This window comes from Numenius arquata, chromosome 8 (genome assembly GCF_964106895.1).
Source record: "Numenius arquata chromosome 8, bNumArq3.hap1.1, whole genome shotgun sequence".
Taxonomy (NCBI): Eukaryota; Metazoa; Chordata; class Aves; order Charadriiformes; family Scolopacidae; genus Numenius; species Numenius arquata.
Window position 1 is genome coordinate 10,286,960 of NC_133583.1, and position 15,666 is coordinate 10,302,625.

Consider the following 15,666-nt stretch of genomic DNA (forward strand, 5'->3'; position numbering starts at 1 on the left):
CAACAGGGCAAGTTTGTTTTCACATTTTTGTAGGAAGATAGCATTTTGCTCTGCAAACCTGCAGTTAAGAGACACCCTTTAAAAAAATGAAGAACAGCTTTTAAAAGCTAGACATCTGCAAGCATCTAATTGATATTCACAGTATCCACCAAAGACAAGGCTGATGACTACTCCCACCTAAGACCAAGTAATAACCTGCACTCGTTGTACAGACATACAAGGGAAAAAGTGCAGTAGACAATATGCACATTCCTATGAAATATGAGACCAGGGTGGGAAGAGATCTTAACTGCAGTTTACCTCTATTTGTGCCAACACTGCTGTCACAAAAACACTCACCTGCACTCCCCTCCTACCTGCTTACCTTTGCCCTCAGCCTCACTCCATGTGCTGCAACAAAACTTCTGTGCAGCCAGACAGTGATTTGGAGGAAGCAGAAAAAGGAGTTGATGGAGAAAAGCTCCGATAAAAGGAAGGGGGTTGAAAGAGGGTTTTTTTCATTCTAGTCAGTTCTCCACAAACAGAAGTTGATGATAAAGGGATGCATAAGCGTCAGCTGAATTAATTGCCTGAATCTTACATTAATTTTCCGAAACTGTGAAAAGTATGATCGATAAAATGACGGAAGTCCCAACAATGAATTTTCTAGATCCAGTAACTTGCAGGTGTCCCCATCCAGCATCACATTGGCAGAGTGAAGATGGCCATAAGGAAATCCTTTCTCATGCAAGAATTTTAACACCTGAAAAAAATCCAATACAGAAGCTGCTCTGATGATGTCAAGATCTTAAATGCTCCAATACTAAAGCAGACACATAATAAATGTGGCCCCTATTTGGAATGCTTGCTCAACTTGATCTTCCATCTACATCATCTTTGGCTGACTATTCATTTCCATCTCACTGGTAGCATTTCTCACAAAACAAACATTTGATGATGATCCTCAAAGCAGCCTTATAGACACCTCCCAAAGAGATCTGGAAACTAAAATTCACAATTCTACTAAACTTGTTTGAGTAACAGTTTGAATAAAAAAAAAAATTAAAAAATCAACAAAACATTAATGAGAATGAATTTATGGCACATATTCTGCAGGATATGAATTACTTCTTTCCCTTTTTCCACAAGGAAAAAACTACATTATCACCTCTCTCATTTAAGCTCCACACATACCAACTTTTTTTTTTTTTTGTCAGAGATGGCCTCACACATTTACATCTAAATTTAACTCCCAGCAGCTAATCTCAATTTACATTTAGCTTTGAAGTCTCCTACTGAAATAAAGCTTGTGTGCTCAAAAGTTTGTCTACTTTTTCTAGTTAAACCTGTTAGCCTAAAAAAACCTAAATCATAAAGGCTGGTAAATAAATAATAAAAAAAATACCTCTAATATTTGCCTTCCATATGTTTTTATTTGCTGAAGTTCAAGACCTTGAATTTTTTTAGGATTGCAATACTTCTTCAGGAATGGGTCTTTTGGCTTTGCCTTTAAAAGAAACACACACATCAAGTATCATGCTCAGAAAAGCCAGTAATTGTCTCAGTTTGCTTAGAAATAGATGGTAAACAGTTTTATAAAAGACATCCTGTGGTCATTCCAGGAAAAATTCTACCATTTGGGCTGAGGGCAGGCGGGGTGACCTTACCTTATAAATAAGGTCCTTTAGCGTCCCTTTTTCACTGAATGGTCTAATAACCAGCGCTGAAGATTCATTGGCAGTGGCAAAAGTGATTTTGTAAATATAAGGATGCTACCAAAAGAAGAAACTGCAAGTAAGTTTTAGACGACAGATTCTGTAATTCATTTTTGCTCGAGTCACAAGTAAGAAAAGATCTGCCTGAATTGTATATTTAAAGTAATAAATTGGATTCTGTCAGTGACATTTGCTCAAGTCAGTCAGTCTTAACCTGGAGTAAATGCAAAGAAAACTTCACAAGGACATTGTTCAATTTCCACATAAATATTTTTTAAAAAATAATAATCCATCATCTCTTTTTAACAAAACATGCTGGCAGTTGAGACAAATGAAGAATCCAGCCCCATTGATACTTATAGATGAGCAGCTTTACTGCAGGTTTAAGTCATACTAAGCTAATAAATTCATTCATGGTTTTATACAACTATGGCACATAAGGGAACTTGGCACTAATAGCTGTCATAAGACTTTTATGTCTTCAGAAATTATTATAATGACTTCCTGCAACTTTGTGAAACCAAATGAGACAGCATAGTTGGAAATAAATTACACATGCAACACAAACTTCAATTGAAATTACAAGTTAGGAAAAGACCCCCTGTTCACGACCTAGTTTAATACATCGATTTCAGTGTGGTTTGGGGGTTGAAAAGCTTAGTTTTCAGCCTCTTCTATTGTGTACATCTGCTGAGTTCCAAGACTGCACAGAGGTTTACCAGTTGAAACACCTTTTCAGCCAGCCTCTCACATGCTTAACATTTTTAAAGAGAAACTCCTTCTGGAGACAAACGCCAGTTTTTCAGAGAGAGATGCCTATTGGATGTATAACATGGCATTGCACAGGAGCTTACGTTGTACAGCCTCCCTTGTAGCTCTACTAAGATATTCCTGTCTTAAGTTCAAAGAACTGAAAAAATAACAACACTCATTGCACCGCCTTTTCCACTGCTGCTTGAAAATAACCTCAGCACACGGCTTAGCAATTGCACCTAGACAGCACTATCCTAACAGCCTAAAAGTGCTCAGGAGCTGAAATAAAAGCTTGTGATCTCACACTACTGCACAAGAGGAAAAAAATGCAATTAACCACAACTCTGAATCTCCTGTAATAACCCTGCAGGATTATTATTTGTGCTGAGAACATGTTACCTCATATTGTGTGGGAAATGTAATTAAAAGGTTCACACATCTTTAAATGAAAGCAACTCTAAAATTACAAACTATGTCTGCTAGGCTACATGTGTTTTTGCAAGATCAGTCCTTGACAAGCACTTTTGTGCCAGCACAATTTAAAAGTCTTCAAGTAATACTCACAGAACAGGAAGAAAGAAGTTTCACAGCATACTGTAAGTCTTTATCAGACAAGTATTTATCAGGGCCAAGATCAGCCTGGAAAGAAATAGGAAAAGAATGGCATCATAATAGATGTTGCATTCCATAAAGAAAGCGTGATCTATACTCTGCTCTCACAAATTAAGGCAGCTGCTTGAAGGTATATTTTGAAGAGCACGCAAGGAAATTACACATACAGAAAGAAACTTGAAGAGGCTGAAAAAGGCTATGGTTTCACAATACAAAGTGTCTGACAGTAAATAAGTATTATTGCCTCCTTCCTCCCCCCGTATCTGACGTGCATTACTACCACCGAATGAACTCTGCCAACCCCAGACTTGGGGACTGTGCACATAGTGAACTGATAAGGCTTAAACCCCCACCTTCTTCCTCTCCAGAAAAAAAAAAACTTCCCTCCTCCCGTAGGCTTTGGTGCTATCTGCTCTGCAGTGAAGTCTCACCAACAGCTACACTGATATAATTAAGAGGGCAGCACATTTCAGCACAGGAACACAAGCAAGTGTTTAGTAACAACAAACTATTTAGTGTCAATACACGTCTACCTTAAAGGAGCAATTCATGCTTCTCTCACCTGTTGGTTTGTCAGTAAAACTAAAGATCTGAGTAAAGAAACCCACCACTTTAAAACGGGTCACCTTGTTATTTTCAGTGAACAAATTTATACTACAGTCAACATCATTACAACTGAAGAAAGAGATGCAGGAATAGGAGCAAATGACCAGGCACAGAAACTTGCAAACTGGATTTGCCACCAGAGGAAAGAAACAGGAAGTTCCCACACCATGCGTCCACCTAAGGGATTTCAAAGCTCTTTCAAAGCCTGAGCTCTCAAGTCTACCTCTCTGTCACTCACGCACGGTAGTCAATATAAATTAAATAAGCCAGGTTCATTAAGAAAGACTTGAGTAGGAGATGAAAGTATATATACCCAGCTTAACATTAGCCGTTCCTTTGGTTGATTCTTAGTCTTCATTAAGAAATACTTCTTACGTATTCGCCAACCTACAAAAGAAGAGTCATCAACAGCCTTAATTAAAACACTACTAAATCACATGGCTTACAGGCAGGACAAGGTCTGTAAGCAAAGAAAGTATTGTAATCTTAGGGCAACTCGTACAGTTGGAAAAAAGTATCAGTCAAGTTTTCATGCATACGTGCTCTTCTCACCTATATCTTTTAATGGTTCTACCACTTCCCACTTTGGCTCTGATCGGAAGAACATTGAAACGTGCTGTAAGGCAATTTCTGGAAAGAAAAAAAAAAAAAGAGTTTTTAAGAGACTATTTAAGATGATGATCCACATGTTAGGTAAGGTTCAATGCCAGAAAGAAGCCTGCAGGGATTCAGACAAAGTCAGCAAAATTGCTTTAAAAGGAAATCAGATAAAAACACAGTTAGAGCGCGTTTGCATTTTTAACCTGAGAACTCAAATCCACAGAGAAAACAGAGAAAGCACTGCCTTCAAAAGACTTAGCTTTTGAGTTTGCATTCTGTCTGTACTAGATCTACATTTCCAAGTCCAAATCCAAAGATTTCCCACACTTCATTAGATCACAAAATGCTTCTGCTATATCTGTAAAAGTGATAACTTTTACATCTCTTTAATGTGCATCTACATTGCGGTTACTACATGTAAACTCGTCAGTTCTGTTTCACTAGGTGTTAACCTGTCCGTTTTTGTGCAGGCAAAGATATTTTGCTAGTTATTGCGATCCAACGCGTATTTCAGGAGAGAGGGGGAAGTCACCCTCCTGGTTACCGAATTCTCCCACAGCTGGGAACACAACTGGCTTATTCATGAAGCAATTTGAGGGGAAATCTCAGTGAGAAGTGGTGACAGCAGAGGAAGAAAGGGAATCATGCCAACATGGAATTTTCTCTACCGTGGCTTATCTTGGCATAGAAACACAGTAAAAAGGTAAGGATGCACTGATCTTTCTGCACTATATCTTCTCTCTCCAAAAACAGGCTAGGAAAAGAGAGATAACAGCGCAATAAATATCAGCTCACAGCTCCAGTATTTAAAAAATGATAAACTGATGGTGTTTGCAAAGACTATCGGCAGTGAGTTCATTGCTACTAACTTCCCTGCAACTTGCTGAAAAAACAATTGTGCTGAAAGCTCTCAGAACTAACACAGAAGTCACAGTGTCTCCTAGAGCATTTCAATTGCTTGCTCAGCATTAGCCAGACAAACTGCATCCTTAAAGAGTTACTAATAATTTACAACTCCTCCACAGCTTATCATAAACATCCGGGAAATGTTCTTTGCACTTTGAAGCTGGAGATACGAGAATGTTACATAAAGGGAGAGCAAAAAGACAAGTGAAAAGGAAACAGTAAGTTCCTGCTTCAGTAAGCTCTGCTTTTATGAAAACAAGCTTTGCATTTTGCGAAGAATCAGTTTGCCCATGAACCAAATCTATGGAGTGGTTTTCATCACTAAGAGGAAGTGGTTTTTTTAGTCTGTAAGACAAATATTTAACAATTTCCAGTGGCTGAAGCTGAAGTCAGACAAATGCAAAGAAGAAACATTTAATAATGAAGAGAACTGATCACTGGGATATCATTTTAAGGGATGCAGTGATTTTCCGTACTTGGGGGGAGAGGGTGTGTGACTGACTCAAGCCTTGAAAAAGTACTCAACCTAGCTCAAACAGTTCATTCTAGGAAGTCTCACAACCCAAAGTGACAGCGGGAGCTAGACAAGATGACCACAGTTGTTCCTGTTGATTTGAAAAATCTCAGAACCATGACGAACATAAGTTTCAGTGTTCAGAAGACCGGCTGTTTTAACAGAACGCAGAGCCGACAAACTTAATTCCACCTTGTCTGGTAGACAAATAATTTCCAAACACCAACCCTCCCCATTTGTCACAAACTGTGAAAAAGTAGATGTCACTCTCACCAAGCACACCCCCCCACCACCAAGTTCTGCTTATATAGATCTTGACCCTCATCACTCCTCTGGAAAATAATTCAAATATTTAGATTTGACAATCGCAGCGTGATTTATGCAGAGTAGGAGAAACATTATCATAAATAATCACATGCACAGGGTGATAATTTTGAAGGTTGTGCCCCCCATCTGCCCCCCATGCTTCAATGTAAATCCTTGCCAGCATTAATGGAAGATACAATTTTGCAATTCCTCACTTACCAGTGTAGTTTACAGAATAGCTGTTTGGGTCCAAGAATTTTTTTACCAATTCACAGTTAGACAGGATGTGATGGGTAGTAATTACATCGAGATAGGCCTGGAGTCCCTTCTGTCTTTCAGCTATGAATTCACGCTCCATATTTCCAATCAATTTTTTTGGAGGAAGAGGTAGACTTAGAGTTGAGATCTTAAAAAGAGAGGAAAAATTACTAACCTTGCTCTCAAAATGCCTCGGGGATATAAACTAGCAACCCAGAAAGTAAAAGAATCTCAGCAGCAAGCTAACTACTAGATAACTCTTTTTATACTGTGTATATACAACCTTTTATGTTTTTTCTAAGTACCGTTGTCAGGGTGAGCCAGTTAGACAACAGCTCGCATCCCACTGTGAAGAGATTAGTAAATGGAATGACACTGAAAATGCAAGAAGATAAATTTTTGCTAGTGAGTCATGCATTTAAGATCACAAAACTTTCAGATACTAAATGGCTATAATTTTCAGCCAAATCCTTTCTACAACGTACCTCCACCACAGCACAAAACCAATTTACATCTTACCATTTTCACCAGATAAGATTTATGCCTTTTTATTTCATGAAGTGCAGATTAATAACTTTCCTTTGCCTCTACTGCCTTTACTGGTAATTTAAAGCCCTTACTGTCAGTATTTTAAATCTGTAGTTTCAAATATGGTGCAACTTTTCCATTTTCTCTTCCGAGTTTATTGCTGTACAGTTTTTAAAGAACTATACATCTTTCAACCCAGAAATAGCTGGAGTCTACCAGTGAATGTGCAGTAGTCATTTTATGTTGACATAACTGATCCTAAATTTCAGATAAATAAGAGAAATACTTCGAAATGGGACGATGAAAAAATGTAGAGAAATTCAGAGCCTTATGTAAGTCAGATCAAAGAGATCAGCTTTAGAAAACAAAACTAGGTTGCACACAGTGTTTACATTCAATTACATCATGTGAATTGCCAGAATAATTTTTTCATGTTGTTAACACATCGTTGTCCTGCAGATCAAAGCACCTGCCTTGGGTATGCGGAGTCTCCATGGGAGTTATCTTTAAGAAATATGTATTGCAGGAATCAATTACACCAGATGCAATAACCTCATTCCTAAAGCAAACAGTTCACCAGGGAGAAGACAGTGACTTTTGGTGTTTGAACAACTTTCATTTTAACCAGTGGAAAAAGTAAAGGATTAGTTCAACAAATTGGGGCGGAAGTAGTGATCCCTCTCCTTTTTTCGTCCTCCTTTTTAACACAGAACTTGTCCCCTCTCACCTCACCTTAGCATTTCTCCTGCTTCTCCTGTTTCTGACTGCAAACCATGGGCTAAAAAAAGATCTATAACTACGCCTGAATTACCAATGTTAATAAAAATCATCCAATCCACCTAGCATTTTTTAATGTTCTTTTACACCCAAGGTGGGGGGGAAATACATCCAGGAATAAACCCCAAAGCAGCAATATATCACTTAAAACTAACCTACTGAATTACTGGCTGTAACACCAGAGGTATACAGCCCTTTCATTTGCAGACTACTCTTACTTCAATTCAAAACCAAGTTTCTAAAGAAAAACTAAATTCATTTCTGTGAAAAGCGTGTCAATTCACAATCACCTTTACCTTCTTGACCTAACAACAGTTAGCTACCATCAGAGAGAACAGGACTCTAGTTCAGATGTTTTCAAACTGCTATTATTTGCTTTAAGAATTATTTTAATAAACGACACATCTGCTATTTTTCAGCAGAAAGTAACATTCACCCCAGTTTTTTGTAGCTATCTGTCAATACACACAGCACAGTGAGAACACTGTCTGCCACAGAAGAACACCTCACTGAGGTTCTGACCTCACATGCTTTCAAACACAAGTGGTACTTCTCAGTGGCCCCAGCTCAGTGCCAGAGCCAGGATGGGCTTCGCCACACAAGAACCTGGGAATTAACATTCTTATCTTCAAACCACAGCCCGCTCAGGAATGTCTGTTCAAAAGCTGCAATAAAATGCTTCACAAAAGCCAGATATCTTGCTGTGAATACTGTACCAGTAAGTAGTTCACTTAACAAAATAGATGAGCAGCCAAAGACCTCCACATATCTCTGTCAAGTAAGTGAAGAGGAAGAAATGCAGGATGGTCTGGAAGGAGCTTTTCAGTCCAGTGCACAGCTGAGAGTTCAAGGAATCTGGCTTGAAACTTTCTGATGCAGATCAGGGTCACATCTATACACCTCTCATTATTTTCAAGGTGTTTGGTACGACTGCATCCCCTCGCCTAGACCATTTGGAAATTCTCGGTCCTTAATATTATTGCACAGGTAGCACCAGAATTACAGCAGAAAAGGTGCCTTCCAACTCCACTGCAGCTGTGTGTTCAAACACAACCACCCAAACCTACAAAGAGGTCAATTATGCCACAAGAACTGGAAGAACTTGGGGCTTTACACCCAAAAGAAGCTCCAGCAGTTTTTCCAGCAACATTTCAGTTTTGAAGAAAGGAGACTGGGTTTTGGTATTTTCTGATTGCTCATTGCTTTATATTGTTGTTTTGGTTTGGGGTTGTGGTTTTGTTGGGGGTTTTTTTTTGGGGGGGGGGGTGTTTTATTTGCTCAGAATTTTGTTTATTTGCTTGTTTACTTTAATTTCAATATACACAAGATGAGAGTTTAAAGAGTTTAAAAACAAGTCATGGGACCTGAATAGTGTGATGAAATATTGTTCTTAGAGTTCTGGATGGAAAGAACTGTGGAGTGTTGCATGTCTTAATAGATCAGAAAGCTTCAACTCCAGCACCACAAAGAGCATTTTATTAAAAACTCCAAAACAGTAGGAGAAAAGAGCAATTTTAACATGCTTCTCGCCAGCTACTGTCTGCTGTCTCTCAAGCCCTGGCATAAGGAACAAGGCTGGAGGAGCAGTGGTGCTTGTCAAAAGCAGAGTTGTGCATCTTTGGTAAAGGCTTCAAACTCTCTTCCTGCCCTTCTGCTGGGCACATAATGAAGAATTACACCTCTTCGGCAGCTCTCTGTACTAGCCAGAAAATGCTGTCTCCAAGCCGAGATACATATTTGTCTTTCCAGACCGTGGAAAGCAAAAACAGGAGTTTGAACATCAAGGGATAAGCAGCAGTTTCCACTGAAGGAGACCAAGTCCTAATGAACACGGACTGTTAATTTAGCTGCCCTCTGCATACCCTCCTATCCAAGCTAGAGGTATGTCTTGATGATTCTGTTTGATCTTTTCTATCCATCCAAGCAGCTGACATTTTTGTCCCAGATTTAATATCTTATAACTGCAAAATCTCTCTCTCTTTTCAAATTCCACCTTGTCCCACTCTGCAAGTTGCTGTCAAATAAATTACTGAACCCACCACTTGTATCATTCACCTCTGCCTCAGATACAAAGGCCTTTTCTTTCTGTCCTACATCATACATACTCTATTTACCTTCACTTTCTAGACCTTCCACCTAGGCTTAACCTTTCAGTACCTGCCATTTCTAATTTTAAGCCTTAAAGGTCCATTGCCTTTTCAACTAAAGCTGCCTCATTTGAAAGTTAAATGAGGAGGCAACAAAGCTTTTTCATGCCTTAACACATTCTGTTCCCCACGGTTAAGAGGAGCTTGTTATAGGTGCCTGCAAAAGTGAACTCTTTCTTCTTTTTAAAACTTTCTCAAAATTCTCACTCTGATCTCTATCAAAACTTGGCTATGGTTAAGACTACAATGACCACTATGTATCGTGACGGACACGTACCATCTCACTTCCCTGTGTCCCTGCGGGTGCTTATCTAATCCTAAATCTTGGATTTCTCTGGAGCAGGAGGCGTCTTTGTATTGCATTTATTCAGCACATCACACAAGAGGTTTCTAGGTCACGGAAATCAAGTTCCTACGTGCCACTGCACATTCAATAAAATAATTCCACAACGCAACCATGTTGCATCTCTTGAATTATGACTAATTTGCCCCCCCATCCACCTTCCAGCATAGGAATCAGTTACAGCAGACTATCAGAGTGCACAATTCAACATCCTTACATGTTTTTGCCCACTGAGTTTCACCAAGCAGATAGCTGATGATTGCGGGGAGGAGGGGTGGGGAAGGGGAAGGAAAGGAAGCAGTATTAAGCTCTTGAATTCATGCAACATTTAACAGGGGGAAAAAAATTCAAAATTATAAAAATTTCTCCTCAAATTGCAGAAGTGTTCAGTTTTTATCTTGCTTGCTTAGTACTATGGAAATCTCAAGTTTCACTCCTGTAGATGCTAGTCACTGCTGCTTCCCCCTTTTTCCCCAAACACACTCATATGCCCTGCTTTTTCCCACACAAACTAAAAGGAAATAATTGTCCTAAAAAGCAAAAGAAAACACACAGTAAGTCCAGTGTTTAACTAAGGAACGCTTTCCAGTGATACAGAAAACCATCACATGATAAGCAGCATCTGGTAGTGCTTTTAGACGAATATAAATAATGAGACACATAGCACTTCAATGCTGAATTTATAAGGTTGGTATGTGTCTTGGCTTTCTTCAAATCAAAGAAGGAACAAATAATAACACATAAAACCGGAACAAGTCACAATACTGAAGGAAAAGATTCAGTATCTGCCAATTTCCTCCACTTCTACATAAGTTGGTCCTGGTAATGCTTAAATTAAAATTTTACAAGAGAAAACACAAGAGTGAAAGGTATACATTCAAGCTACATTTGACGTCACAGTTTCTCTTGACAGCTATGTGAATTTGTATTTTTTCTTCACTGCAATATATAAAAATATCACAAGCCATTTTAAAGATATCCTTCTAAATGACATTTTATATTTATATATCAAGGGTAAAAGTTACCTGCAAGCTATTATTAAGCAAGTCAAAGTCACTGTATCGCCTCACGATCTGCAAAATATAAAGACAAAGTTCAGGAAACATATTACTTTTCCCATTAGCATTTTACTTTTCAAAATCCGATCAGACAAAAGTAGTTCCTGCTGGATAACATAACTGCTGGATTTGTCACGTTACCAGAGAGCTAAAAAGAGTTTTTAATCACATCTTGACCAGATCAAAAATGTATTTCTAAACATTATCTTAAAACAGCCTAAAAATATTTGCAAGGAAAGTTGTCTGCAAACAAAGCATTTTTGCCACATTAGATGCAACAACTTTTCATAGTCATCTTAATTACTACTTCTAGGTTTTGTTGATCATGTATCAGCAAAGCTGTGATTTTAGCACTAAGGAAGGCAAACTGGCTTTTGAGATTAAAAATTATGGTCGTACCAACACACAGTAGTAACACGACAGGCATTTTTCCTGGAATATTCACAATAGCAGCAGACAACATGCCTTTTGTAGCTGGCAGCAATACTGTTTTTCTCTTAGTTTTTGACCAAAAGTATTCAAGCACTTCATGTTCTCAATTCCAAAACAGCATTTCCCTCTCCAGCTCCAATTTAAAATCTAGGAAGAGGCAATTTTCAAATTCTTCCTAAAAAGGCATCCTGGTTTAAGAAATCCACAATGTAAGAAATTACCTGCCAACTGTTTTCTGCTGAAACTCCTCTCTGAACACGGATTATGTATTCCTAATAAAAGGAAAAAGTTATTAGAAATGAGAACTAATGAGCTGAAGAAAGTTATTAGGTACTTCTCCAAATATGACCACTATTCAAATAGGAAACATTCAGAAACAGAAAATTCAGATCCAGATACTAAATGCTAAGGTGAAGGTCGGGGCTGGGTTTGCTCAGACCCATCACTAGCATCACTGTCTCCCTCTGCTTCATGGTGTAGAAGGCAAAGAGAGGTCCAAGAGCTTGCAGACCTATGAAGCGCTTGAACAGTTTCATTTAGTTATGGAAAAAGATGGTAAGAGCATACTCACCACACATCTCTACTGACAGCAGCTGAAGAAACCTCTCCTCAACTCCAATATCTAACAAGTAGCCCCCAGGAATTACTGCTGCCACCATAACAGAATAACATGCCAGTAAATACCCACAGCTGCCCAATCGCAATCATTTTTGTACGAGAAAGGTTATTACAAAAGCTTTGGGGTGTCCTTGAGTAACTAGAACATATCAGTTTCTCATTATGATAATTCTTCATTTATAATGCATGCTTAATGTTAATCATTTATATGTTAACTATGCAGATATATCTAAATCTCAGTGAATCACTTTTAAATTTTAAGAACTAATAATTCTTCCACCACAATTACATTCATAAAGCATAATTCTTTTCAGTCTCTTCACTTCAAGCTCCACTGAACCTTTTGTAGACCAATACCTGGTCAATACAGCAATATCATCATTTGAGATTTATCTAATTATCTCAAGAATAGGTACCAAGTATTTTGTACACCTACTTAGACATTCTTCAAGGAAGCCATGATTTGTTTACCCCTACTCCGTTTAAGTTTGAAAACAGCTCTAAAAACACTTTTGACATTTCAAAGACCATAAACGAGACAAGCCTTTTTGCTAGAAAGCCTATCATCTCCATTTTAGATATTGTTTAATTAGCAAGGAAATAAAATTAAGTTCAGTAAAATACACTTCCTTTGCAATTTGCATACACAAAGCTCTATAAATGCAGCTCTTTTTAAAGTCTTATTACACAGATAATCCCACAGCCACACAATTTACATTGAAAAACATGAAAACGGAGAGCCAAAAAGTAAGGTGCTGCTTGAACAAATGCAACTCTCAACACTGAAGAGAGATGGAGAGTTCGCAGAGTCAGGAGAGGGGGAAGAAGCCAGGGAGGTACCTATGCTTTTACACTTTCCTTCCAACCATATCAGCCTGACACTGCAGGAGAGCTCATGTCCCCGGCGCCTTTTAAGCACATTCATCTTCTCTGCTGCTCTTGGCCAGGGGTGGCAGGACCCACCACCAGTGCTCAAACTGCCACCAAATCCCCCTGGCTGCCTCACAGAACAGGCTCGGTGGCACTACACACCTGCAGCTACAAAATCCAAAGCAAGAACTAGAAATTCTACAATGAATACAAACTGAAGCCATGGCTCACAGTCCATCTAAGCCAGAACACGGGAAAAGCTCTTTGCAGTCGTGCCAAGCGAGGCGTGAGCATCCACCCAGTCACTGCCTGCAGCAGAAAGCATCACACGGTAAATCATTTGTTATTCAGCTCAGATGACTTCATTCACCCTCGTACAAACTTTCAAACGCATTTTATGTAAAGCGCTGAATAATTTTTCGATTTCAAAAGCCACCTAATTTTGCTGAACTGCTTACATCAATAGGGGTATTACACAAACCAAAAGGACAGATCAGAACATTATGCGCAGTTTTTTTTTCAGATATTAAAATTAATGCTGCATTCCAAATTATCACGGATAGACAATAATGAAAAAAAAAAAACCAAATAAACAAAGGCATTTCCAGCACCTTGGGTTTATATACCACCTTTGTCCGTCCTGTAACGATAACCCTATCTGGCACATACCTGCATATCAACTAGATAACTCCATTAATTGAGTGTTTGATCTATGAAGTATTATAAATTCAGCTTCCTAGTTAAAAATTCACTATGGGCATTTATTAGTAACTTCTTTCAGGTACTGTGAAGCGTCTTCTGGTTTTGGAAGTTGCCTTCAGAACCACACAGAACCAATACTCCTCTTTCAAATGAAATTAAAAGCTTGTGCACTGAAAAGCATAAATGTACCACTGGATGCAAACAAAGTAGGGCACATCAGAGAATCCCTCCATAGAATTAAATTCTCATTTAAAATCAACCACCATGAAAAGCAGGTAGTGTAAATCAAAAATTATGACTATTCCACACAAGAAGCAAAGGCAACACTTATCAGATGGCATTACCTTGTGTGGTCAACCTTAACTAATCCAGAATTTATTTACTGAAGTTTCCTTCCAGAGCACAATGCTGCTTAGGCAAAAATGCTCTTCCATTTTCTAAAATTAACTTAAAATATCCTTTATCATCAACAGCTATCAAATATCTGTAGCAATTTTGAACCATCCAGCCTTGAGGACAAATTTAAGACTAGTAAGCATGAAAACAAAAGTGATTTAAAATACTTAATGTCCTAGAAGCTTAGATGGAAATGACAGAAATCCAAGATGTCACAAACCAAAAACACATAAACACACTGGAATTGAAGTGTGTTTTTTCAGAAAGTCAGTCTCTCTCCATATTCTCTTCTCCTACCTATTTGAAATTATAGTTAAGGTATTTTCTCGCAAAACAAGTCCAAATCCTTATAAATAGTAACAAAATTCCACAGAGCTGATTGCAACTCAACCAGCACAATTATGATTGGAAACTGTGCAACACAACCCGACGCACCTGGAAACCCAGATTCACCACAAACATGTTTTTCCCTGTTTTGTGACCATTGCTGCATTTTGGGAAGTAGGAAGAGGCTACTTCACACACAGCCAAAAAATTGCAGCAACTGCTTATTCAGCAAGTCTCAAAGGAACATTGGCCATTCCTCTGAAAAACCACGTCAGTGATGATTCACCATGTTCGGTCATTCATCTTTTCTAGGATTTTGAAAGAAGCAGTTATTACTCAATCCCTTGTGGCACTTACTCTTTATAAAGCGATTAACCTTTTCTGTTGTACCCCAAGAAAATGCTCTCGGGCAGGCAGAACACACAAATCCATTAGACAACCACCAAAGCCCCTTATTGCATACAACCACTCTGATCAATACGACAGTCGTCTCTTCTGGAGAGCCTAGTGACAAACAGCCCAGGGCTCAGAGCTCATTCACACAGTAAGATTATATTCAAAAACTGGATTTGAGCCCCAACTATTTTTTCCACGCAGACCGGAGCATTTTCCCATCCTGTTCCGCTTCGGCACCCGAAAGCACTAATCGAGCCCCCTCTTTACATCACAGGTTCACAACCTGAAATCTGGAGAGCATCGCTCTCCAGACATGATCTTTGGTTCTGCCTGTATGGAAAAGCTAATTCCCCACCACACTCTCTCCATCGCTGCTGACCGTAACAAAGAATTGGCCACTTCAGCACTACCTTGGCAATACAAATAATGAAAAAGCCTAAATGGTCTTCTGTTGGTTTTTGGTTTGTTTGTTTCACCCCCCACCCCCCCTTAAAATTGATAACGAGATTGAACGTCAAAGAATAGCTCTAGTAGAAAAGCCACAATAAGAAATACAACACTATTCCTGATACCTGCCATGGCTACACATAACCAGCAGAACGCAGTACGCTGCGTTTCAGTGAGAAGTTGATACTTCCTATTGCCTCCGCACGGCAACAAGCTTGTCTTGGGATTGCAATTAGCACCGCTGATATACGCTTCCCATAGGACCAAAGAAGAGCTTTCAACTCTGCAAGGAAAAAGCCTAAATGCACAAAAGCCTTTATTACTCTGCCAAATTCTGTTTTGTTTAGGAAAAAAAATCTGAATTACAACAATTTTC

General features: G+C 38.8%; 1 protein-coding gene across 13 annotated transcripts in view; it reads right to left on the reverse strand.

The window, feature by feature from the left end:
• The window catches only part of PXK (PX domain containing serine/threonine kinase like), a 37,220-nt gene that overhangs the window by 14,544 nt on the left and 7,010 nt on the right, over nt 1-15,666 (reverse strand). For 5 of the 13 annotated variants that reach the window (XM_074151338.1, XM_074151336.1, XM_074151337.1 and 2 more), the window contains exons 2-10: nt 11,756-11,806; nt 11,070-11,117; nt 6,211-6,397; nt 4,218-4,295; nt 3,979-4,052; nt 3,012-3,086; nt 1,647-1,751; nt 1,385-1,486; nt 581-742 (exon numbers count right to left, since the gene is read on the reverse strand). In XM_074151338.1, the coding sequence (XP_074007439.1) occupies nt 581-742; nt 1,385-1,486; nt 1,647-1,751; nt 3,012-3,086; nt 3,979-4,052; nt 4,218-4,295; nt 6,211-6,397; nt 11,070-11,117; nt 11,756-11,806 (882 nt within the window). The remainder of the gene's footprint in view (nt 1-580; nt 743-1,384; nt 1,487-1,646; nt 1,752-3,011; nt 3,087-3,978; nt 4,053-4,217; nt 4,296-6,210; nt 6,398-11,069; nt 11,118-11,755; nt 11,807-15,666) is intronic. The other 8 variants (XM_074151347.1, XM_074151342.1, XM_074151340.1 and 5 more) reach the window with 3 other exon arrangements.